At 38.8% G+C, this 25,274-nt stretch overlaps 1 protein-coding gene across 1 annotated transcript in view; it reads left to right on the plus strand.

Moving 5' to 3' along the window:
• LOC134210451 (uncharacterized) overlaps window positions 1-25,274 on the plus strand; it is a 73,745-nt gene that overhangs the window by 45,336 nt on the left and 3,135 nt on the right. The window contains exons 19-28 of the mRNA XM_062686496.1: window positions 5,307-5,500; window positions 10,264-10,384; window positions 10,448-11,828; window positions 11,884-11,967; window positions 12,032-12,115; window positions 12,183-12,359; window positions 12,587-12,603; window positions 13,565-13,834; window positions 13,881-17,419; window positions 19,152-19,275. Of these exons, the coding sequence (XP_062542480.1) occupies window positions 5,307-5,500; window positions 10,264-10,384; window positions 10,448-11,828; window positions 11,884-11,967; window positions 12,032-12,115; window positions 12,183-12,359; window positions 12,587-12,603; window positions 13,565-13,834; window positions 13,881-17,419; window positions 19,152-19,275 (5,991 nt within the window). The remainder of the gene's footprint in view (window positions 1-5,306; window positions 5,501-10,263; window positions 10,385-10,447; window positions 11,829-11,883; window positions 11,968-12,031; window positions 12,116-12,182; window positions 12,360-12,586; window positions 12,604-13,564; window positions 13,835-13,880; window positions 17,420-19,151; window positions 19,276-25,274) is intronic.

Below are 25,274 nucleotides of genomic sequence, written 5' to 3' on the forward strand. Positions count from 1 at the left end.
GGAAATCAAAGATCGTATTCTGTTCTATTAGTAACGCCTTGTGTCACACCCACATTCGCTTGTTGAACGCATGTAGCTTCTCGGCCAGGTGGGAAATCAGCTCAGGGTTCATTAGATACGCTTCAGCATTCACATTTTTTAGCGCCACCGCAGTTCCGATGACCGCATTGAAGAAATAACGGAAAGATTCAATATTGCCTTCCTTCACAGAATCCAGGTTTCGTAGAAGTTCAAGTCTGTTAGCTACTACCCACTCAGTACGTCCGAAATTAGATCTTAGCATCCGCATGATTAAGCTGACATTTTCAGCAGCAGAAAGTAGACACTCCACAGCTTTGCGTGCCTTACCTTGCAAGGCTTTGTTCAATCGCCTGATGTTCTCTCTATCGGATAACTTGCACTCCTCGGTGGATGTCTTGAATTCGTTCTCGAATATCGGCCAATCAGTGATGTTTCCTGAAAACTGCGGTAAATCTTTCGCATGATGACCTTGAAGCGCCTTGAAAGCATGACACAACACTTCGTTCACATCATTTTTGGCACCTACATCACGATGAACAGCATTCGTATGGACATTATTTTCTGCGTTTGTCATATTTGCATTCTTATCTACCCAGTCCTGTACACGTCGCATTGAATGGCAGCTCGATACACCAGAACAAGACCGCAGCTCGCTCATTTCAACTGCTCGTTCACGTTTCCTTTTGATGAAATCCGCTTTTTTCTGTTGCATCTTGAGTTCCAAATCTTTCTGAATCCTGAGAGTTTCCATTTGCTGCTCAGCTAAAATTCTATCCTGTTCTAAAGATACTCGTAGTTCCTCTTCTTCAAGTTCATTGACGAGCTCCAATGCTCTGATTTGACTTTGTGATTTGCTTACTACTGATATTCTTGCACTATGAGCACCCTGACTAGCAGCACGAACGGACGCGGAATTTCTTACCGATTTAGACGACGATTCATTGTTAATAGACTCTACTTGACCAACAGCCACGCTAACACCGGATTCTTTGGGTAAATTTGTTGCGACAGGAGTTCTTTGCATGATTGTTCGATCGAGTTTCGGAATTTGACAGAAATAATCAATTAGATTCTTTGGGACTATACCTGCGTTGCACCGTCTAGGTCGTTGCAGGTGATCTTCCATATAAACTGGAAGCTTGGCTTCGAAGGACCAATGTTACTTCAGTCGGTCGGGCACTCAGGATGGCTCCGAGCTTGAACAGGGACACTAACCTGCCGGGGGAGAAGGGCCAATGTTACTTCAGTCGGTCGGGCACTCAGGATGGCTCCGAGCTTGAACAGGGACACTAACCTGCCGGGGGAGAAGGGCCAATGTTACTTCAGTCGGTCGGGCACTCAGGATGGCTCCGACCTTGAACAGGGACACTAACCTGCCGGGGGAGAAGGGCCAATGTTACTTCAGTCGGTCGGGCACTCAGGATGGCTCCGAGCTTGAACAGGGACACTGCCGGGGGAGAAGGTCCAATGCTACTTCAGTCGGTCGAGCACTCAGGATGGCTCCGATCTTGAACAGGGACACTAACCTGAAAATTCTTCTTTTCTTTTTTTTTTAAACTGAAACCCGACTTTTATACGGTGTGAAAATTTAACTAATTATTTATTGATCTGCTCTACACAATGGTTGTTAAGGTAATGAAAATTTTCGTCCAGACGCCCTCATAGCTTACTGATCTCCAACAGTATTGTTTTTAAATTATCATCCGATCCCGCGTACGAATTCGATCCGAAACATTTTTTTAAAAAGTTCGGATTGCGACGTCTGCAGCGGCAAGGGTTGATATTCTGTAAGCCTCCTCGAGATAAAGGTAAGTACTCTATATTAACGACCAGCCTGCTGCTGATTACCGCACCGTCGACCTTCGGCTAACTAATAATTGATTTGCTTATTTCCCTTATTTCAGAATCAAGCCATGACCGTTTCCGCAAATTGTTTGGTACTGGAGCACTTTCATGCTGCCCGCTCCCCTTTTTTGTTATAACAAGTTTAAACTTTAGAACTGTCAAATCCAAATAATCACACTGTGGAAAATGAGAGTGGTTTATTTTTATTCCAAAATTAAATATTTGACCAAAAAAGAACCTCCCCATTCTTCAATTTTCCCTTTCCTTTCAAATTCATTTTAATGTAATGATTAGCTATGTTTGCGTTTTTATTACACAATTTTATTCAATTATTTTAAATAGTATTTTTGTTGTGGCAGAACGTTGCTTAGAAGACTTCTTCCTCGAATTTTTCAACGCTGCTGCTGTTACTCCATGAACGATTTAGGCCATGGGAAATCCCAGGTTCCGTCGCATCTTGTGATCGTATGGATATTCAACCAGGCGTTCCGACGATGTCCTGATTTGTTTGTCAAGGTCGAATCATTATATGCCCGCGGCTATCGAAATGGATGGTAAACAAAACATTAATATTCAATTAATCAGATCTTCTTTATGAAGGTAACTTACCATATGCATGTAAAAACACGAACCGGAAGCCATTTCTGGCTTTTAAATAGATACTATTTCTTATGTCGTCCGAATATGGCGTAAAATACGTAAAACTAAAATGAAAGCAAGTGTTCCTTTCCGGAAATTTGAAATGTAAACTTGCGGTAGCTATCGTAGCTTCATTTGACAGCCAGGTGATTTTTTGAAGCTCGCGTCATGTTGTCAAATTATATGAAAATAGATAACTGATTCAAATTGAAAAAAAAACTTTTAAAATTACACTCAGAAAAGATGGAAAATACTTTTAAATAAAACGCATAACTTTCGTTCAAAGTTATTTAACTTTTAGTTCAACAAAAATTTGATACTTTTCCGAATGAAAGTGCATAATTTTTGATAGCACAATTTTATTTTTTTCTGTGTAGTTGGGTCAAGAAAATCCAACTCTTGAGTGGGTTGGTCGGTGGCTGGATAAGCCACCGGATCTGGTTGGGTGATGCTGGAAGGATATTTTGAGCTTGGAACACTCAACCCAAGAAGGCAAGACCAAAATCGGCAACTGTTAGTCATCGAGAGTGAGAATGTGTAAATAAGAATGTAAAAAAAAAGTTCAATATTTTCTGATTTTGATGCTGGAAGGATATTTTGAGCTTGGAACACTCAACCCAAGAAGGCATGACTGAAATCGGCAACTGTTAGTCATCGAGAGTCAGAATGTTCAAATATAAAAGTTCAATAAAAGTTCAATATTTTCTGATTTTGATGCTGGAAGGATATGTTGACCTTGGAACACCCAACCCAACGCAACCGTTTCAAAACTGACTTCATTGCATACACGCTCAAGTACGAATACTTAGTTCAATCATTCAGACCTATCCAGATCAACTTTCGAAATGAGCTGCATAAATTTTTTACTCTACATCATACAATCTCTACATCGCGCTCTTCTCAAACGCTCAGATCTTCGCGGTGGTAACGCGCAAGCAAAGATTGCGCAGCAGCGCGCTCATAAGCTTTTTCACAGGGTGCAAGTCTGCTCATGAGCTGTTAGATTTGATATAAGCCGCCGAATGGGGCTGCCATAGCTAAACGCCGCCGTGTATAAAGTAAATGGGCGCGCTCCGGCGCGATTCAAGGGAGGCTGATTGAGAATGAGATGATCACGATTCGAGCTCGGATTCGAGTGTTTATCATGGGATGCGATATATAAATCACGCACATATAAATGATATATCTAAACCAACATTTGAAAAGGGCGTAACAGCCAAAATTTATTCCTTCTAATTCTTCCACATATATAGCTACATATCTAGACCAACATTTGAAAAGGGCGTAACAGCCAAAATTTATTCCTTCTGATTCCTCGCCTACATATGTAGCTATACATGTCGACAAAGAATCAGAAGGAATAATTTTTGGCTGGTACGCCCTTTTCAAATGTTGGTCTAGATATGTAGACGAAGAATCAGAAGGAATACATTTTGGCTGTTACGCCTTTTTCAAATGTTGGTCTAGAATGATCATATTATGCGTGATTTAAAACGTATAGCATTGACTTGTGGATTATTTTGAGTGTAATTCAGAAAATTGTGTAACCTGGACTGAACCAGAACAGGCAACAACAACAAAATACAAACAATCGTCAAAATAAACAAGTTTCTGATATTTGTATCATCTAAATCAAATAAATTCAAAATATACTTGCAAAATCTAGCAAAAATTCAGTAAGTTATCTACATATAGTTCCATTTTCAATACAGTACTAAATTTGGTAAGTTTATTATATCATTATTATTTATTAATATCAGAATATTTGTCGAGTCGAGTCAAGTACCAGACACTGAAGACGGCCTCACAGTTGAGGTCGAAATACGTATCTAAAAAGATAACAAAACGTCGTGGAATTGAATGGAAAGTACTAAACTCGTCTTCGAAAGTTATATGTTATAGAAAGTATATATGTTTTACTTGTAACTATTCCTAATAAAAATGGGCTTGTCGGTGTCAAAGCCTGCTAAGGGCCGCGAAGGATAGAAAACCGGACTTAATCGATTATGTGCATATTGTAATTGTAATTTTTTTGGTCAATGGTAGATCAACAGTTGTAAAACTTCAGAGATCAGATCATGGAAGAATTTATTTCTGTTCCAGAACTGATTTAAACACAAGCCGTATCGTAGTGAGGTTCTTTGGAACCTGTCTGATATTCTTTAAAGCATAATTCAATATTTTGGCCTGATAAGGGTGTCAATGTAAATTAAAAAAAACAAAGTTGTACAAGACTCAAAGGGATGCGGATGAAACGATGTGCTTGCATTGAATATCTTTCATTCAAGCGAGAATTTGTTTTGTACTATTTAGGTAATATTGGCAAGCAACTCTCCGTTCACAGATTTTCACCAATCTACTAAAAAATCAGTAGAAGAATACCTACTCTACTACGATTTGGAAGAGTTGTAGGATTCAGGAGAGCACATTTGGCGGCAGTAAACGCTTCGAGTGGAAGCTAACAGAACAAGCCGAAAGAACAAGCAAAAGAGCATGCAAAATTTGGCTTCTTTCGAAGGAATACTTGGTGACCAGTGCTGATGGAACTATCGCGGACGACTTTCACCAGTTCGCACTTTTCCAATACGGTCGTCGAAATTACACTTTGTATAAATTGAACGAAGAAAAGAGCAACATACTACAGAGTTGGAGAGGCAGGGATATTTTTCTGTTTCTTCAGACTTATTCACTTTCTTTTAGCAGTCGTTCAGCGTGGAACTTTGTCAATGACGTCTTGATTGATCCAGCAGAAAAGGACCTATTTGGTGCTGCAATGACTCATGCAGTATTTGAACTAGCAGACGAATTGGGAGCTTCTAACTGCAACAATATGGATGGACACGGAATGGCATGGTCATTTTGGGTCAATACTGCTATTCAAAACATGCCTATTTGAGGGAGACCATGAACGATCATCCTCCGTAGCACTTGGCTCATTTGTTTCGTGTCAAAGAAAAAACGCGTGTGGGAGCAAATCGTTGAGAATTACTCTCTGGTATGTATACGACAAGTGTATAATGTCCTCGAAGTCGGATGTCAAAGCATTCGCGCAACTAAGTAGATGTTAAAGCAGCGTATAGAGACATTAGAAATCCGCGATAAGCTGAGTGAATCTCCTATCAGTGCCATGAAAACTTCTGTGAATGTTCAAGAAGATGTCCAAGTCAGGTGGTTTAATACCCGCATCCGAAATTTGATTATTGAACATCACAAAACTGGCAAAAGCTACCGAGATATTGCCGGAATTGTTCAGCTTCACAAAGATACGGTCGCTAGGATTGTGCAGATGTACAAAAATCGTGGTTCTATCACGCCGGGTAAGCGATTGGGGCGTCCTTTGAAGACACTGGCCGAATTGACAGAACTATCGTGAAGAAGGAGGAGTTGGATAGGGGACTATTGGCATCAAGACAAGATGTAGAGTCTTGGTGTGGGCATCTATGGCTACATCCGTCGTTGAAGGACTTGGGCTCATCGATGGAAGCATGAGCAAGGAGGTTTATTTGAATATTTTGAAGCGCAACCTACCAGCGTCTGTCTGAAAGCTAAAGTTTAGGCGAAAGTGTACGTTCTAAAAATACGGAGATCCGAAGCACACCTCAAAGCTGGTTTCGCAGTGGTTCAAGAAAAAGTGTATCAAGATTATGGAGTGGCAATCGGTGTTGAACTTAATTAATTTAATAATTAAATAATTTCCATAATCCATCACATAAAATATCGAGAGAAGATATAAACGCCGTATTTTCAATAGCAATGTGTTAAATAAGCATAAATTGATAAATCATGGAGGAACACTTATCAAATTAAACTCAATTTCACCAGAAAAGCACTAACATTGTGATGTATACTGTAAATTTGATAACAAACATCTTTCCGTGTATTCAGCAGTTCAGCAAGCGCAGCGCGCAACACTGCTGTTATTTACTTAATAAATAAATCAGAGCCAGGAGCTCTCTTCTGTTTTACACCTCAAACGAACAACACGTATTTTTATACTCCCCTAGAAACAAACCCCCCAGTTGTAGTTTTCCCCAGCAGACTTATTAGTGGCGACGAGGAAAAAAACGAACCGACGGATTACCGCAGGTCGAGAAGCCGGAACGCATCAACCTTTGCCGACGGAAAAAAATCAACCGAGACAGCGGCTGTTGATTCAATTACCGGTAGGTAAAGTGATACCGTGATAGTGATAATTAATCACAATTGCATTCATTTGGTGGCATATATTTCGGAGGTGGCAAAGTGCACTTGCCCACCGAAACGCCATTTGCTTATACGGCGTCGGTTTCAAGCAAAACAAAAAGTGTTTTTAAAGAATACCTAGTATTTCAATACAATTGTTTTGAGTGACAAATCTATTATACATTATAATGAAAGTGATTTTTCTTTTATTTGAGACATAGGGGCATCTGCATAGTGGACCGTTTGTGCGGCGGTAGTGGTTTAATTTTGAACATTTCCCTTTCGCTCCGTTGGAAGGTTTTCTGGTTCCTTCACCTGGGAATCGTGGTGAAAGCGAAGGATTCATCGGGTGAGTAACGAAATCGGGTTTGATTGGCGTTTTTACGTTTAATTTTTTCGCATTTACCAGGAGTGTTCGCGCAATTTACATAAGTAATAAAAAGTGATAATTGGTTTTGCGCAGTGTGATATATTGGTTAAACTGAAACCAGAATTAATTTTGATTATTGGTGATTTTACTTTTCTCTATAGTGTGTCAGGAAAAGCCGCGCATTTTTTTTAAATACTATACAAAAGTGATTTTGCGCAAGTAACGTGATTTATTGCATGTTTTGTATTTCTATTGAACAAAAGCTGATATTTTTGGTAGCTTTTGGAATTGTTATTGACACAAAACAATGAAACAATAGATTTTTCCATTTGTTAATTATTGTTAGAGAATATTTACTAATTTCAATAGCTTTTTACAATTGTTGTTGTGAATCTGTTTCGAAATCAATTGTAAGAGTAATTTATTTTTGTTTAAATTTGATTTTGACAAATATGTCCTACATTATAGCTCCCAATATTGAACCATACAGTAAGCGACAATCATTTACTTCTTGGATTAAGCGATTGTCTTGCCATTTCCGAGTGAACAAAGTCAACGATAATGAGAGAAAATACCAGATGTTTTGTTTGGGAGGTGATTTTTTATTCGATATTGCAAGTGAGATTTTCCCTGCAGATAAATTGTTGGATGTGTCTTATGAAATATTAGTTCAAAAACTCAAGGAAAGGCTTGATAAAAACAATGTTGACTTTGTGGCTTCAATAAAAACCAAATATCCTTTTTTTGATTCGGCAAATAATGATTATCCACATAATACGCAAAGTTGTTTTCTTTCTCAACAATTTAGGTACCAAGACGCATCTGATTGTTCATCGCATCGACAATTGGGAATGGACAGCAACCAAAGGACGGTAGACCAGCGTACCTGTGACTACTGCGGACAACAAGGACACGTGCGAAAAAGGTGCCGTGAACAAAATCCTAAAAGGAGCGATGAAGTTGAACATGTCGACATGCAAGAATCTTCTGTGGCTCCGGATAACTTGGCCAAGCGTCTGGATAATTTAAAAGAAATTAGTTGTGAATTGGATAACAATGAGCCAAGTGATTCCGTATTGGAGTGTATGGATGTTTCTTCCATCGATAATTTCAGTAGTTTTTATTTGTTGAATGTCTCTATTGAGAATAATTTGACAAAATTGGGGATTGACAGTGGATTTAGGACAGCTGCTCCAAATTTCAACCAAACATTAAGTAAGAGGTTTAATAAATTATTTGAGATAAATAGTTCCAGGGTGACAATTTCTGGTCAACATGATGTTACGGTTGAATTGAATAGGACAAAAGCAATATTTAATCTGCTAGTGCTTGATTGCTATTATCACTTTATTCCATTACTAGGAAGAACGTGGTTGGATGAATTCTTTCCCAACTGGAGAATTTTTTTTGGCGTTTCTTTGCCAGGAAATAATATTCGCCAAAAACAACATAAAGCACTTACTGCAAATATTAAGATTAAATGTGCTGATGTATTTGTCAGAAATTCAAGTAATTCTATTACTAATTGTGAAGCAGATATGATTTTAAAAAGTAATTTACCAATTTCAAAACAAGATAATGACTCTCCTTATGATATGAGGCAGAATAATTTTAAAATTTTTGTATTCAATTTCAAAATTCCTAATATATTTTCGTCAAAATCTTTATTTGCGAGTTTTATTTCGCAGTTGGTTTTGAATGTGTCAGTTCCAATACAATGTGATAAATTTGTGAAAAGTAATATTATAACTGATGATTCTTTGGTAATTTCCATAGAGACTATAAATGATATATTTCAGAAAAACAGAATTTATTTTACACGCTATTTGTGGCCTAAGAAAACTGACAAACATGGTTTTAAAATGCTTAGAACTAAACCAGATTTCTATGATCTTGACGTGTGTTTATTATTCCAGGACAAAGTGAACATTACGCAGAAATTTCAAGGAGAAATGATTAAACTTGAACGTGTCATTCATGATGGCATCATTGATATGATAAAATCTGTAGAACAAGCGGTTCACTTGTTTGGTTTTGACACGAATTTTGTTGCTGTTTGTGGCGTCTGTTCCAATTTGGCAATCATTCCAAAACATAATATTAATTCAAAATTCTCAAGAAATTTTCCTCCTGAAAAATACTATACTCATACATCTAAGATGTTAATCTGTTTGATTAAAACGAAAAAGCATAACAAACCGCATATACGTGGAAAATGGATCAAAGCATCTTTTCTGAAACGTTTTTCTCAAAATGTATTACAGATCATGGTTGGAAACGAGGCGACAACAACGTCCCATCCCAATCAGATCAGAGTCCTTGAGGATGGACATGGAGTTACGGGTCTGTCGAAGCGGGTAATGCGAGTGGTCGAGACTGGTCGTCCGCTATCGACTGTCGAGATTCCCGAGAATGGTCGACCGTTGTGGACTGCAGCAGAACGCATGATGAAACCCGTACTGAACGAGAGCGATATCTGGCAATTACCAGGTCATAGCAGTGGAAGCGCCTCGAACCAACGCAAGTTATTGAAGAATAAGAATAGGAAAAGAAAATTTCCGTCAGAGCCGGTAGAGCTTTCTGGCCTACCTAGGCGTTCAATAAGAATTAGAAAGGTTAGATTTAAAAGTGAATATCGTTGTCATTGGATTCTTGAATTTTTGTTCAGTCTGAGTCTCTTTTCCTTCTGAAGGGGGAAGAGCTGATGTATACTGTAAATTTGATAACAAACATCTTTCCGTGTATTCAGCAGTTCAGCAAGCGCAGCGCGCAACACTGCTGTTATTTACTTAATAAATAAATCAGAGCCAGGAGCTCTCTTCTGTTTTACACCTCAAACGAACAACACGTATTTTTATACTCCCCTAGAAACAAACCCCCCAGTTGTAGTTTTCCCCAGCAGACTTATTACATTGTAAATTGGTAGGGGCACATAAGCTTTTTTTACATACTGTAAGTAGACTGTTGATGTAGACCTTAAATAAATAAACGATAAAGAATATCTTGATGTAAAAATTCACTCATCTTATTTTCATTTCACTTCTTATTTTCAATTATCACGTCAAATACATCGTAAATGCTCTGAATAGACTATAACTATGCTAGGAAGGGTATAATTTTAGGCTCTTGATTATTGGTTTCCTGATCATGTGCTTATATTTAATTTTTTTGTTTGCTAACTAGAAAATGCATTTGTTTCATCATAGGTTCGATATGAATATTTGTCGCATCTGCTTGAAAACGGGTGATGAACACTCAGTGCCCATATTTTCAAAAACTATCGAAATAAACATTCCAACCTTAATTGCAACGAGTTGCTCTGTACAAGTAAGTTTGTATATTTAATCTATTTACATTGAGCTGAGTATTACATAACACACTTCAATAAAGCTTTCAGAAAATGATGGACTGCCCAGTACAATTTGTAAAACATGTTTTGCCGATATTCAGTTTTTATACAATTTCATTAGAAACGTGCAAAGATCCGATACAAAGCTTCGAGATAATCGTATTTTAACAGACGAAAATCTATCGTTCGAGGTAGTGATTGTCAAAACACAAACTATTGATGAAGAAAAATACGTTCCAGATGAAGAGGCGGCCGATTTTTTCTCTAACCAACCTATCGCAGATACAAATACTGATGGCGATAAACTTAGCGTGATCAAAGAAAGAATAAAGAAAGAAAGTAAGGAAGATGATGAGGAGAACGGTAATAAATCCCTGGAAACGCAGCAAATTTTGCAAACAATAAAACTCGAGAGTGACTATGAATCAGAAGTCGATAATAATGATAACCTCGATAAGAAAGAGTTGGAAATGTTCAGAATTATTAATCTGCCTGAGGCCAATTTTGTATGCTGCCGATGCTACCAACATTTCACAACGCCAACAGATTATGAAGCGCATATTCAAGAGCATACGAAGTTTGCCGCCAAAAGAACGGACACGATTTATTGTGTAATATGTAAGCGAAAGTTTAGAAATCTCAAGGCATTGGATAACCATAAGACAACATTTAAACAATTATCGAAACTCTATGAATGCCTTCAATGTAAGTCGCGGTTTATCAGTGATGTAAGCAGGCGAAAACATGCTTACAAGCATCCGAAAACTATCGAAGACAAGATGAAAGAAGAATATGGCGAAATACTCTGCTGTGTACAAGGTTGTTCTGAACCCTTTCCGTCAGAAGAACTTCTCATAAAACACAGTCAGCAAAATCATAAATTGCATAAAAGGACACACCGTTTGGAAGATACTTCGCATAAATTAGTCGAATGTCCGGTCTGTTATAATAGATATGCGACAGAAGCTCTTCTTCGTAGGCATAGGAAACGTAATTCGAAACCATTGGCCCACCAATGTGCCACTTGTGGACTTAAATTCCGCACAAGGGACGTTTTGCTATTCCACGAAATGAACCACGAAGAACAAAAATCGTTCCAATGTGATGTCTGTAAAAAATATTTCTCAGGGAGGAATGCTTTGAAGGTTCATTTAAGGAGCCACTCCAACAAAAAACATTTTGTGTGCCCGACTTGCGGTATCGGATTCAACCAGAAAAGTCAACTTATTACGCATGGATATGATCATGGTGATGCACCACTTCCGTTCGAATGTGAAGTTTGCAAAAAGTCGTTCAAGCGAAAAACCAGCTTGATCAATCATACTCGGTCGCACACCGGGGAACGGCCGTTCGCGTGTCGACATTGCTCAGTTGCGTTCTCCAGTTACACTTCTCGACAATTACATGAAATGATCCATACTGGTAAACGATCCGTATTAAATCACGAAATTTCAAGAGTTAATACATACATTTTTAGGCAGTAAACCTTTTAAATGTACTTATTGTGATGAAACATTCACAATCAAAAGGCTTAGAATGGAGCACGAAAGTAAGCACACCGGTAAGTATAATAAAAATATAAACCTAAAGCAATTTTTTTTCCAATTTTGTTGCATCTATTATAGGAATAAAGCCATACAAATGTAGCTTTTGTGATAAGGGCTTCATGCGTAAACAATTCCTAAAGGACCATGAAACTATTCATAGTGGTTAGTATTTGAGAAAGTTTCACATTTTGTTAACTTGCAGTAATAAACTCTGTCGAAACATTTCCAGGTGTAAAACCATATCAATGCTCATTGTGCGACAGTAGCTTCAGACATCAGTCTAATCTGCGACGTCACTTGACAACTCACAAACGGACTCAGGAAATTGATGCCACACCCACAGTAACACCAGATGTACTGAGGATTCCACCTACCGGTACAATAGCTGTGAAGAATTCCAAGGAATGTTAGTAGTGAGTATTTTTTTTTCTAAAATTGTTTTATATTCAAATATGACAAGACAATAGATGATTATGCTGTATAACTACATCTATTAGTGTTTGACTTTTTTTATGAAGTAGGCTCTCGGCTTCTCTCTAACATAAACATCAATCGAATGACAGGGAATGGAGAACAAACTCACAAAATAATGCATAATAATTGATAACCTAGGATCAATTATATGTTTTGTAGTTACTTGGGTATCGGACGTGATTTAGGAGTTCCGCAAATGGCTTGGAGTTTTAGATGAAGTAGCAACATAAGCAGCATATCATTATATTTATTAATAGTTATTGTGCCTAATAGAATGGCAACTGTTGTAATCATTTTCCAAGCTACTCATAGATGAGCAAAATTTTTTCACAATACAAATAGCACGTGCTACACGCAGAGAAATGTTTTTTAAACTCAATGATATTATGTATAAAAACAACAAAAATAATTATTGTTCCCCGGCTAATAATTTTATTTGTTGAATTCAACAAAAAAACAGATTTGATTAGACAAAAAATATTTTTGTTTCTACAATGTTCCAAAACAGCACTCAAAATAAAAATTGTTGAATTTACAATATATTTTTTTGTTTGTACAAAAAATATTTTTAAACCAAAAAGAAAATTTTTTGCTTTTAACAATATTTTTCTTAAATTCAAAAAAACTAAAATATTGTAATCAAAAATTTATTTTGAATGCTATATTAAATTTCTTGTGATTATCAATTATTTTAATTTTTGATTAGGCGTCGTGTGGAAAATAAAACTACAATAATTATATTTGTAATTTTTTCGTATATTTACTTTACAAACTTGATTATAATATACTCTATTATTTATACTGGATTGTAGTAGAAACAACAATTAAAATTTTTGAATTAAAAATTTTTCAGTTTTGATTTTAAAGATAAAATATTTGAGTTTAAAAAATATTTCAATAATTTTATTTTTTAGTTTAAAAAGGTAGATTTTCTCTGCGTGTATCTGTAAGGATATATATGAAGCAGCATCTGTGGACCCCTTGCACTTTGTTTACTTGAGACTGTCAGTGTAGAGAAACAAGAAAGAACAGTTCTGTTGGGCAAATTATAAGAAAAGGAATACGAAATAAAACTATTATGTTATGTTTAACTAACAGCGTTTAACATTCATTACATTGGCGACGAGGATTTAAAAGGGTCATCATCATCTGGTCATGGCGCAAGGAACGCAGTTCCGATGTTTCGATGGAGAAACGGAAGAGTGGGAGCTGTACAAGGAACAGCTCGAACAGTATTTCGCAGTTAGTAAGGTGGAAGAAGACATGAAGAAGTCGGTGCTCATCAATCACTGTGATTCAAAGACCTACAAGCTGCTGCGGGATCTATGCACGCCAAAGACGCCAGCGGAAAAGACGTATAAGGAATTGTGCGATTTTTTGTCAAAACATTTCACACCGCCGGTGGTGGTGCATAAAGAGAGGCGCAACTTCATGAGAGCTACAAGACGGGAAGAGCCCCCGAGTGTGCGAAGAAGATGAAAGCCTTACATTCGAGAAGGCGTACGAAATTGCGGTCAAATATGAGACAGATGAAGTCAAACCATCGGCAGTTTTTCACATGGGAAGAGGAAGAAACGAGCGTGGACGAGCAAAGTTAGTGGCAAGAAACTCGTCGCGAGGAAATGAGCTGCGATGTTTAGCGTGTAATCAGCAAGGACATTTCAAGCGCGACTGTCGATTCAAGGAGTATGTTTGCCGGAAGTGTAACAAGCGAGGACATCTACAAGTCGCGTGCACCGCTAGGGGAAATTTCTTTGTAGAGGAGCAAGAAGAAGAGCGCCAAGATTCATCGAGCGATGCGAACTTGGAGCAACATTTCATTAGTAAGTTAGAATCATCCATTTTAACTATCGGGAAGCAAGGTTTTACGGATCCAATGGAAATTGAAGTGAAAATTGGAAATCGGATGCACAAGATGCAATTAGATACAGGGGCAGCAATATCAGTGATTTCTTTCGGATATTACAAAAGCAGTATGAGTTCATATGGGTTACAACTTACCAACTTGCGTTTGACGGGATATAGTGGAGAGCAATTAACGGTGAGAGGAGTTGTTGAGCCAAGAATTGTTTATGGTGGTGTATCGAAGTTGGTGACATTCGCAGTAGTTCAAAACGGAGGGCCTCCGTTATTGGGAAGAAACTTTGTTCGAGCTTTCAACTTAAAGTTCGCGAGTGTTAATATGGTACAGGACAAAGTGAATCATTCGTTGCAACAGTTGCTAGACAGACATAAACAATTGTTCAGTGAAGGTGTCGGCTTGTATACGCATAGTACGATTAAGATTGAGTTGGAGGATAACGCTCAACCAATTTTCCGGAAGGCGAGACCGGTGGCGTACAAGTTCGTTGACAAAGTGGAGTCCGAATTGGATGCATTGGAACGCGAGGGGGTGATTACAAAATGCGACAACTCGAAGTGGGGAACCCCGTTGGTACCTGTATTAAAAGGAGATGGTAATGTTCGTCTATGTGGTGACTACAAAAGCACAGTTAATCGCCAAGTAAAAGACGTTATTCACCCGCTGCCAACGGTGGATGAAGTGTTTAGCAAATTGAATGGCGGAAAAAAGTTCAGCAAATTAGACCTATCGAAGTGCTACAACCAGTTTGAGCTTGACGAGGAGTCACGTGAGATCTGCGCTATTTCAACGAATAAGGGAGTATACAAGATGAATCGCCTACCATTTGGAATACGTCCGGCATCGGGAATTGTTCAGCGTGAACTTGAAAAGCTGCTTTGCGGAATTCCGGGTGTGCAGAACTTTTTAGACGACGTTTTGGTTACGGGGGCTACGGATGAAGAGCATTTGAGAAATCTGGCCAAAGTGTTTGAAGTATTGGAGAAGGCAGGTCTGAAACTAAACCGATCAAAATGCCAGTTCTTCAAAGACAGAGTGACATACGTGGGACATGTTATCAGCGCAGAAGGGCTGAGGAAAACGAATGATACTATCAAATCTATTCAGCAAGCACCGCAGCCGAAGAACATTCAGGAAGTGAGAGCCTTCGCTGGTTTAGTAAACCATTACGCAAGGTTTGTTAAGAATATGGCAGATATAATGAGTCCGATATACATGTTGCTAAAAAAAGGAGCCAAATTCATCTGGTCTTCGGAGTGTCAGATGGCCTTCAATAGGGTTAAATCGAAGATATGTAGAGATGTGGTACTTACCCATTCCAACCCGAAAGCAAAGTTAATAATGGTTTGTGATGCATCGATGGAAGGAGTTTCGGCTGTCTTGGTGCAAGCAGAGGAAAATGGACACGAAAGGCCGGTGGCATACGCTTCTAGAGTGTTGCATGCTGCTGAGAGGAATTATAGTGTGATCGATCGAGAGGGACTAGCGATTGTGTACGGGCTGAACAAGTTTTTCCATTATCTCATCGGCAACAAATTTGTTATCCGTACCGATCATAAACCATTGTTGGCAATTTTCAATCCACATAAGGGCATACCGGTTATAGCAGCCAGCCGAATGCAAAGATGGGCTAATTTCCTGGCGGGGTTCAATTATCGTATTGAACACGTCAGTTCCAGAGAGAATATAGCGGATTATCCATCAAGGGTGCCACACGAATCATGGCAGCTTTGGAAGGAGGATGATAGTTACATAAATTTCCTTAACATGGACAGTACCGTCAAAGTTGATTGCGAAGTGCTACGGAGAGAGACCGATAAGGATCCAGAACTAAGTACAGTTAGGAATTGGTTAAAAACTGGAAGTAGTAAGGATGGTTCTATTCGCGAAGCGTTCAAAAGAATTTCATCGGAGCTATCGGTAGAAGGCGATTTTGTGATGCGTGGATTACGAGTGGTGATACCAAAAAGTCTACGGCGGATTGTTTTGGATCAAGTGCATCGTTCGCACCTAGGAATTGTCAAGAGCAAATCATTATTAAGGAGTTATGTGTGGTGGCCAAATATCGATGCTGAACTGGAACAGTTCATCAAAGACTGTTATCAATGTTTGACGAGCCACCCATCTCCGGAAAAAGCGAAGTTAATTCCTTGGGAACCTCCACAGAAGATATGGGAGAGAGTGCACCTTGATTTTGCTGGTCCGGTTCAGGGTACAAGTTATTTAATTGTTATCGATGCATTGTCGAAATGGGTAGAGGTGTTCTCAACACAAAAATGTGATACCGAGTTTGTGCTAAACAAAATGATAGAGTGCATTTCACGTTTTGGATTGATGAAGGAAGTCGTTTGTGACAATGGGTCGCAGTTCACAGCGGCAAAGTTCAGAAGTTTCTTGGCAGCAAATGGAGTACAATTAACGTTGACAAGTCCGGGACATCCTGCTACAAATGGCCAAGCAGAGAATGCGGTTAAAACTTTCAAGGCATCGCTGTTAAAATGTCTTGCAGGAAATAAACCTAATGTTCAACAGATAATTGTTAATTTTCTGCTCGGTTATCGCAATGCTGAACACTGTGTTACAAGAATGTCACCAGCCAGAATGATGATGGGTAGAGAACTGCGTACTTCGCTGGATTTAATGTTTCCTCGTTCGTGGAGAAAAACATTAGTGGAACAAGAAGCAAGGCAGGCTATATTGAATCAACAACAATCCCAGGTCAAAAACTATAAGGGCAATAGAGATATCGAGTTCGAAGTGGATGACAAAGTAATTGTACGTGACTACACCAACCCGAATAAAGCAAGCTGGACACCTGGGACAGTGATTAGCAAACAGGGAAGGCGTAATTGGGAGGTGAAGCTGTCCAAGAATGGTCGAGTAATCAAGCGCCATTTGAATCAAATGCTTCGAGATGAACGACAAGTCAATGCTGAAGGTGTTATTTTGGATGATAAGCAGCGTGATGAGTTTAAGAACATGAAGGATACACGGGTGGCGGAGAACATCTGGGATTTGGTACCGGTTAAACGATCATCAATAAAAGAGCAGGAAACACGTGCACAAGTGACATTACCGGTTGAACAAATTCAGTCAGAAGACGAGAATTCGCAGAGTGAAGACGACGAAGTGTTAGTAAATGATGAGGAGGAAAGATACTTTTCGGGTAGAGATTCAATAGGAGATGGCGATAGTGAGGAAGCACTAAGTGATGATAGTAATGAAGGTTTAGAATTAGCAGGTTTTGATAGGGGTAGATGGAAATATCGAGACGATAGAGGTAGAATGCTTAATAAGTGATAACTGGCTATGATTGTTTTCTTTCCAGCATCCACCAGCATCAAAACATGGATTATATGTATAAATATCTAAGTGTGGGGGTGTAAGGATATATATGAAGCAGCATCTGTGGACCCCTTGCACTTTGTTTACTTGAGACTGTCAGTGTAGAGAAACAAGAAAGAACAGTTCTGTCGGGCAAATTATAAGAAAAGGAATACGAAATAAAACTATTATGTTATGTTTAACTAACAGCGTTTAACATTCATTACACTATCAAAGCATTCATCGCCTCGCTCCACCACGTGGCGGCCACATTTTCTAGAATTATCAAAGTAGCTTTTCTATTCAGATTTGCTTAGGCTTATTTTGGGCTGCGATTGAAGTCACGGCTGTGTGAAGTGTGTGAACCCTGAGACGAGACCTGCAAAGACGGCTTTCTTTTTCCTTGTTTTGACACATGTTCTTCTTTTCATCACAGTTGATCATCAATTCTCAACTGTTTCCTTGAGTGTTTCACCTAAATCCCGGGTAGAATCTTCTGAGCACAATAAACGTGTTTGCAATTTACGAATTTGTAAACTTATTTTTATAAAGATTTTCCTATCGGAAATAAAACATGTATTTATAACTTTTCAATAATAATCTGTCCGGCTATTGTAGAATACTTTTCAAAGTAAAAAGTACTCGTAAAATAAAATCATTCGGCATACTTTTCGAGGGATACCAATACTTTCACACAAAAAGGTGCTGGTTGCATCTGACAATTAGTGACAGCGCTTGCTGGTTGCAGATGAAGTTACATTTTTTCCTCTTTGCAAGTCCCGTCCCAGGTCTCAGGGTATAATGTATCCATTGTACTTGCCATGCCACACAAGATACATACTCATGCAATGGTGGGCATAGAAAAAGCTTTCAATTATTAACTGAGGAAATGCCAATAGAATACTAAGTTGAAAAGATGGCCAAGTTCCAGTTGGAATGTAGAGTCATTGAAGGAGAAGAAGAAGAAGAAGAATGGCGCCTGTCACGTCCTTTAGGGGTCGTACACTCAATGTTTCTCCTTCAACTCGAACACCATGCACTAGGAACACTTATTTACAAATTTCTAGATTGCTTTGAGAATAGGTCGTATGTGCAAAAGAGAGTCTCTCTTTGCTTGCACTCTCTTTCGCTAATAGATAAGCTAATTTTGCATATTTTGCTACATTTTCACTCCAGCGCGATAGACAAAGCTATTGTCTTTGAATATCTGCCAAGAAATCCGAAGTAAACTTTAGTATAGTTCTATAATAATCGAAAGAGAATGAAAGTCAAGAGAGCCTCTCTTTTGCACATACGACCTATTCTCAAAGCAATCTAGATTTGTTATTTTTATATTATTGATTATTTCACCAAAAACACTAGATAATTACGCGCACTTTAATTTTTCTTCATTCACGTTTTAATTTATGGAACTGATATGTAATCATTAGCAGTGTAGAAACACCTCTAAGAAATTGAAAAAAACACCTTTGAAATTAATCCCTCTTTCTTATAAAGTGTTTTAATGAATTTAAACTATGTTCCCTTATTTCATTGCAGAGTAACAATCATGGATAAATGTCGCTTATGTATGGTGCAAGAAGAAGAGAACTTTATCAGCATATTTTCGATCATCAACAACATAAATATTGCCACAACTGTAGCCTCGGCATGCTCTGTAATGGTAAGTTGTTTTACGTTTTTAATAGTTTCACATATGTATATTGTTCGAGAGTGGACTGTATTTAAAAAACTCGACATAGGCGCACCGACGACTAAAACGTTAAAATCAAGTCCCTTTGCAGTATGATAACCGTATCGAAATTTAATGCTGAATTGAATATTCAATTATGTAGGGGAACGGTTCGCCACTTCATCTCATAGTTCCTATTTCCATCCCATCAAAAACAAAGCAATGGAAAGGAATTTGGTTTGTTTATTATTTTTGTGATTTTTTTCAGCAGTGAGCACGCGTATTGACAAAAAGAAGCGACGAATTTGGTGCCGTATTTCTTTGTTTTGCGATGAGATGGATATATGTACAGTGAGATGGAGATAGGAACAGTTCCCCTACAATGTTAGAAACCAGATCTAGCACTCACAATCTATTTTCCAAATCAACTTTTCTCCACGTATCGACTATATATTCTTAATTCAAGAAGTGCAACTAATATAATAGGGAACAGTATCTAAAATAACGTTGTCATTTTGTTTTTTACAGCTTTCTCAAAACGATGGTCTTCCCAATAAAGTTTGTAACATATGCGTACAAGATGTCCAGCGAGTAAGTAATTTCATCGAGAAGGTACGAAAAGCAGATGATGTTTTTCGAAATCAATTGGCAATAAAAGATGAAAATGTAAAAATTTTACAACTCGAAACGATCGTTATCAAACCAGAACAGCTAGATGAGGAAAATTGCGAATCAGTTAACACAAACTTTGTTCAGAGCTCCGATAAACTCGAAAATAGGTCCGACTCGGACGATGATACGCTGAGTACCATTAAATCAAGACATAAATTTAATTCGTGCAAAATACGGCTTACAGACGCATCAACAAATGATAATAAAATAAGTAAACTAAAAAAGATTACAAAATATAAACAACATTTTGAATTTAGAAGTTTAGTCGATGATGAACATGATGGCACTATGGATGAAAAAGAAGTTGAAATGTTCGACATTCTTACTCTACCAGTTGGTAGTTTTGTATGCTGTAACTGTCGTAAATATTTTGATGCTTCAATAAAACTTGATGAGCACATCGAGATCCATAAAAAAAAATTCATCAAGTATACTGACTCTGCACACTGCGAAGTATGCAAACGCAAATTCAACAATCCTAAGGCTTTGAACAAGCACAGACAAAAATGGAATTCGGTAACAAAACTCTACGAGTGCCGCAGGTGCAAATCGAGATTCTCAAGTACCATGAGCCGGCGACTACATGCGCATAATCACCCGAAAACTATCGAAGACAGAATGAAAGAGAAATACGGCGAAATTGTTTGCTGCGTTGTTGGATGTAGTGAATCGTTCGTTTCAGAAAAACTTCTTATAACTCACAGTTGTGAAAACCATAAACTCCAAAAGCAAGTATACAAAGTAGAAGATATTCAACAAAAGCCATCCGAATGTCCAGTTTGTTTTAAAAGATTTGCTTCTGACAAACTGCTGCGCAAACATAGAAATCGATCCTCAAAACCGTTAAATCACCAATGTGCAACGTGTGGGTTGAAGTACCGTACAAAAGAGGTTCTATTAGTTCACGAAATAAGTCATGCCGAGCAAAACCCATTCCAATGCGATACCTGTAGCAAACATTTTTCGAGCAAAAGTTCTTTGAAAGTGCACCAGAGATACCATTCCAAGGTAAAACAGTTCGTGTGTACTACTTGTGGCGCCGGCTTCTATCAAAAGTACCTGCTTAGATTGCATGAGTATGATCACGGAAATGCGCCACTTCCGTTTCAGTGCAATGTTTGCGAGAAATCTTTCAAGGTCAAGCACAGCCTCGTCAGTCACATGCGGACGCATACTGGCGAGAGACCATTCCCTTGTCGACACTGTTCCATGACGTTTGCAGGTACCTCAACAAGACGCACGCATGAGATGATTCACACCGGTAAGCGGAATTATGCCTAGCATCATGTAGGACATAAAACTGATTTCAATCAATGTTCTGTTCTTCCAGAAAGTAAACCTTTCAAATGCACATTCTGTGATAAAACGTTCACTCTCAAGCGGCTACAAGTTGAGCACGAAAGTAAACATACAGGTGAGAAATTTTTAATTTATATTTTTTTCTATTCTTCCTGTTAAACAGTCAATGCTTACACCTACAAGTTGTGTAATTTTATTTTGTAGGTATCAAACCATTCAAGTGCAACTATTGCGATAAAGGATTCATTCGCAAGCAATTCCAAATTGATCACGAGAAAACACACTCTGGTTAGTATAACTAAAATGTCCTTTTAGAATATTTCTTTTCTTTATCTGTTTACGTAATGCTGTTTAAAACATTCAGGCATTAAACCGTATCAATGCAACATGTGCAATTGTAGTTACAGTCATAAAACTAACTTGCGTCGTCACTTGGAAGCTCAACACGCTGTATAGAAAAATGTAATATCCACGACTTTTGCGCTGTCGGGACCACCTTGTTTGTTTGTAAGTACTGGTAATATAGCAGAAACTGGGTCTCCAGTTAGTCTTAGGTCCAGTCTAGGATGTTTCCGGGCGGGAAACATTCTCGACTCCCTGGACATAGTGTATCCATTGTACTTGTCACACAAGATACATACTCATGCAAATGGCGGGCGTTAGAAAAGCTTTCGATTAATAACTGAGGAAACGCTAATAGAACACTAACACCCTTATTCTTGTTTACGGACGAACGATACTTTCGAACGAATGCGATTCGTTCGAACAGTTTCTCCATTTGATTTTGCTGGCGTAAACTAGAATGCACTTCAACTTTCGTTCGAACGCGCGTTCATACGTAAACAAGAATAATGGGTGTAAGTTGGAAAGCAGACCAGTTCCAGTTGGAATTTAGAGCAATACAATAAGAAGAAGAATATAGCAGAATCAGGCTCAATTATAATTTGTTTGTTCAATCAATTGATTTTTGGAAATCTGTAGATTGTGAGTATCACATCCATGGGCGTGAAATAGTTGTTGCATCGTATTTTACATTTTAACCCTCATGAAGTCTGAAAAAAAATTAATTAAGATTACGATCTTTCATAAACTTGCAAAAGCAACCCCAGCTTTTTGATCCTTGTTTCTATTGTAAACTACATCTACACCGCTGACAAACACTTTAAATAATTTAGAAAGTGTTTGGCTTTCGTTGCCGAGGGCACTGCGAGTTTTGGGGCTTGCCTTTGTCTATAAAGTGGTGGAGTTTAGCAGTGGGTTGAGTTGAACTTCTATAAAAAATTGCATGTATCCGCAAATATATTCAGAAGTTGGACGAACAGATAGGAGGACGGATCTGGTGACGTCAACAGATTGTGGGAAAATATCCACAAAGCTGTCACTACAACAGCGCAGGAAGTGTTAGGCAACGCCAACGAAATGGTTAGTTTGATGAGTAGTGTCAGTGAGTCACGAACGAGAAAAATGCTGTGGTGCTGAGGGACATAAACGGGAGGTGACGGAAGCATTACGAAGACCATCTGAGCGGCCATGTGGCAGCCTGGAGAGCAACTTAAACACGGTGGTGAGACACTGGCTAGAACGCTGCACTGGGTAAACCAAGGTTTGAGAGGATAAGGTTCTGTCGCAGGAGTGGATGTGAAGGGTATTGTGTCCCATCTACAAAAAAGGCGATAAGCTGGATTGGTGTCAGGCAATTTGGCCGAAGGTTATTAGGTCGAATGAGAAAAAAGTGAAAAATGAGAAATTCTTCCTTCATCTTACCTTTTTTTCCTTTTCCCATCTTACATCTTCCTTCTTCTATCTGTCTTCTTTTTCCTTCTTCTTCCTTTTTGTTTTCTTCGCTCTTCCTTTTTTTCCTTCTTGTTTCTTCCTTCTACTTTCTCCCTTCTTTCTTCCTTTTACTTTCTTTCGTCTTCCTTTCTTCTTCTTTCTTCTTCCTTCTTTTTCCTTCATGCATCCTTCTTCTTTATTCCTTCCTCCTTCTTCCTTATTCTTTCTTTCTTCCTCCTTCTTTCTTGCTCCTTCCCTCAGCCTTCTTCCTACTTCCTTCCACATTCTTCCTGCTTTCTTTTTCCTTCTTCTTTCTCCTTTCATTCTTCTTTCTTTCTTCTTCCTTCTTCTTTTATTTTTCTTCCTTCTGTCTTCGTCCTCCTTCCCTCATCTTCCTTCCTTCTTCCTTCTTTCTTATTCCCTCTTCCTTCTACTTTCTTTGTTCTTCTTTTTTCCTTCTTCTTTTTTCCTTTTTCTTACTTCTTACTCTTCCTGACCGCATCCTTGTTCCTTCTCCTACTTACTTCTTCCTCCTTTTCCTTCTTTCTTCTTCCGTTCTACTTCTTCCTCACTTCGATCTACCCACTTCTCATTCCCACTTTTCATTCGGCCTAATGACCGTTCGGCCTAACAACCAGTCCTAATGACCTTCGGCATAATGACCCAGCATAGCTGGATTGTAGCAACTAACATTGCTGACCGTCGCCTACAAGGTATTCTCCAAGATTTTATGCCGTCAACTTGCACCAATTTCAAGAAAGTTTGTGAAGCAGTACCATGCGGGATTCAATTTTCGTCATCTTACGGCGACCGTACAAGGTTCCGTCGGAGTGTAAGCCGCGAATTTCGCCAAGATTGTAGAAATCCGTGTGTACCGTGAAGCCCCGTCTCAAGTAGGTAGTTAATCGGAGTAAGTGAATTCGCCCAAGCCCATTGTAGCCAAGAGCCTACCATCGGTGGTCCTTTGCCGAAGGTAAGGTCCCTTCGTCAATTTCTGAGGACCGCGGGAGACATCCGAGAGCGTGTGTCGTCCATTGCACGTTGTAAACTCGCTGTGGGGTTTCAACGATCTCCGTTCGGTCGATCCGTAAGGGCGACATAGCCGGCATTAGTGCTGTCCAATGAGCAACTCGAAGTAGCTCGAAGTTGTTCTCGTCCTGCTCGTTCTTTTTTGTCAACAAATGGGCATGAGCAGGACAGGGAGAAACTTCGAGCTACTTCAAGCTCTCATTGGACAGCACTATTGCTTACGCCGCCATCGCTTTCGCAGGACAACAACGGAAGCTTCCATTCCACCCTCCACTCCCTCCGCATCTATAATTCGACCAAAACACGCACGGGCCATCTTGTCGTTGCGCGTCAAATCGTAACGTGGACATCTCGATGGCAGCTGACATTTTCCAAGCAAGCCGCTGCTTATTCGTCGAAATTCATCGGACCCCATCGATCATCAAAAATCTGCGCAAGTACGTATAGAGCTAAATTACATGGCCATGTTTGCTCTTGTGTTTCCATTCGCATTGAAAATGTCGAGCACGAATAAACCATTCTACAAACGAGAGTGATTATGATTAGTACAATTACATTGAACGTCACTTTGCTTGAATAAACGACTAATTTCTGGAGCCAAATACATTATGCTTCTTGGTTGAGTAGAAACTTACTGTGGTCGGTAGGATTTTGCAGAGAATGAAGGGAAGGGTCTTTTCTATGCAGCGTGCACGTAGCGTTTGCACAGCATATATGACTCATCCGACCTGAAAGTGTTAAAAGAATGTAATACTAAGGACACGCCTGTGGTTGGTACTTGTACCATGGTACAAGAGGACAAGAAAATTATTCCAAGACTATCTTTGACAAAGACAATAATTGGTATGGTACTCATTTCAAGATTATTGTACCATGGTACTTATACCACCAATGACAGTATAAGTGTGCATCGGTAACGGTAAAGCGGTAACGCATCGTCCACCGCGCCGATGCACACCTGCCATTGTTCTAACGCTGCATGCAAGTGAAATTGTGCCAATTTTGCAAAATAACCGTTACAAGGTTTTCCCTGAGCCTAATACTTTCAGAAATCGGGCAAATAAAATGTGACTGGTGTTATTTCTTTGAGAGTAGTGCTAAAACCACCGATTTTAAGGCAAAGCACTTACCTTTTTTTGTATTTCACCGAGCATTTACTTACTACTCTGATAGCTTTTCTCACGCATTAAGGGGAAACTCAAAAGTGAGTTGATTTG

This window comes from Armigeres subalbatus, chromosome 2 (genome assembly GCF_024139115.2).
Source record: "Armigeres subalbatus isolate Guangzhou_Male chromosome 2, GZ_Asu_2, whole genome shotgun sequence".
NCBI classification, from domain to species: domain Eukaryota; kingdom Metazoa; phylum Arthropoda; class Insecta; order Diptera; family Culicidae; genus Armigeres; species Armigeres subalbatus.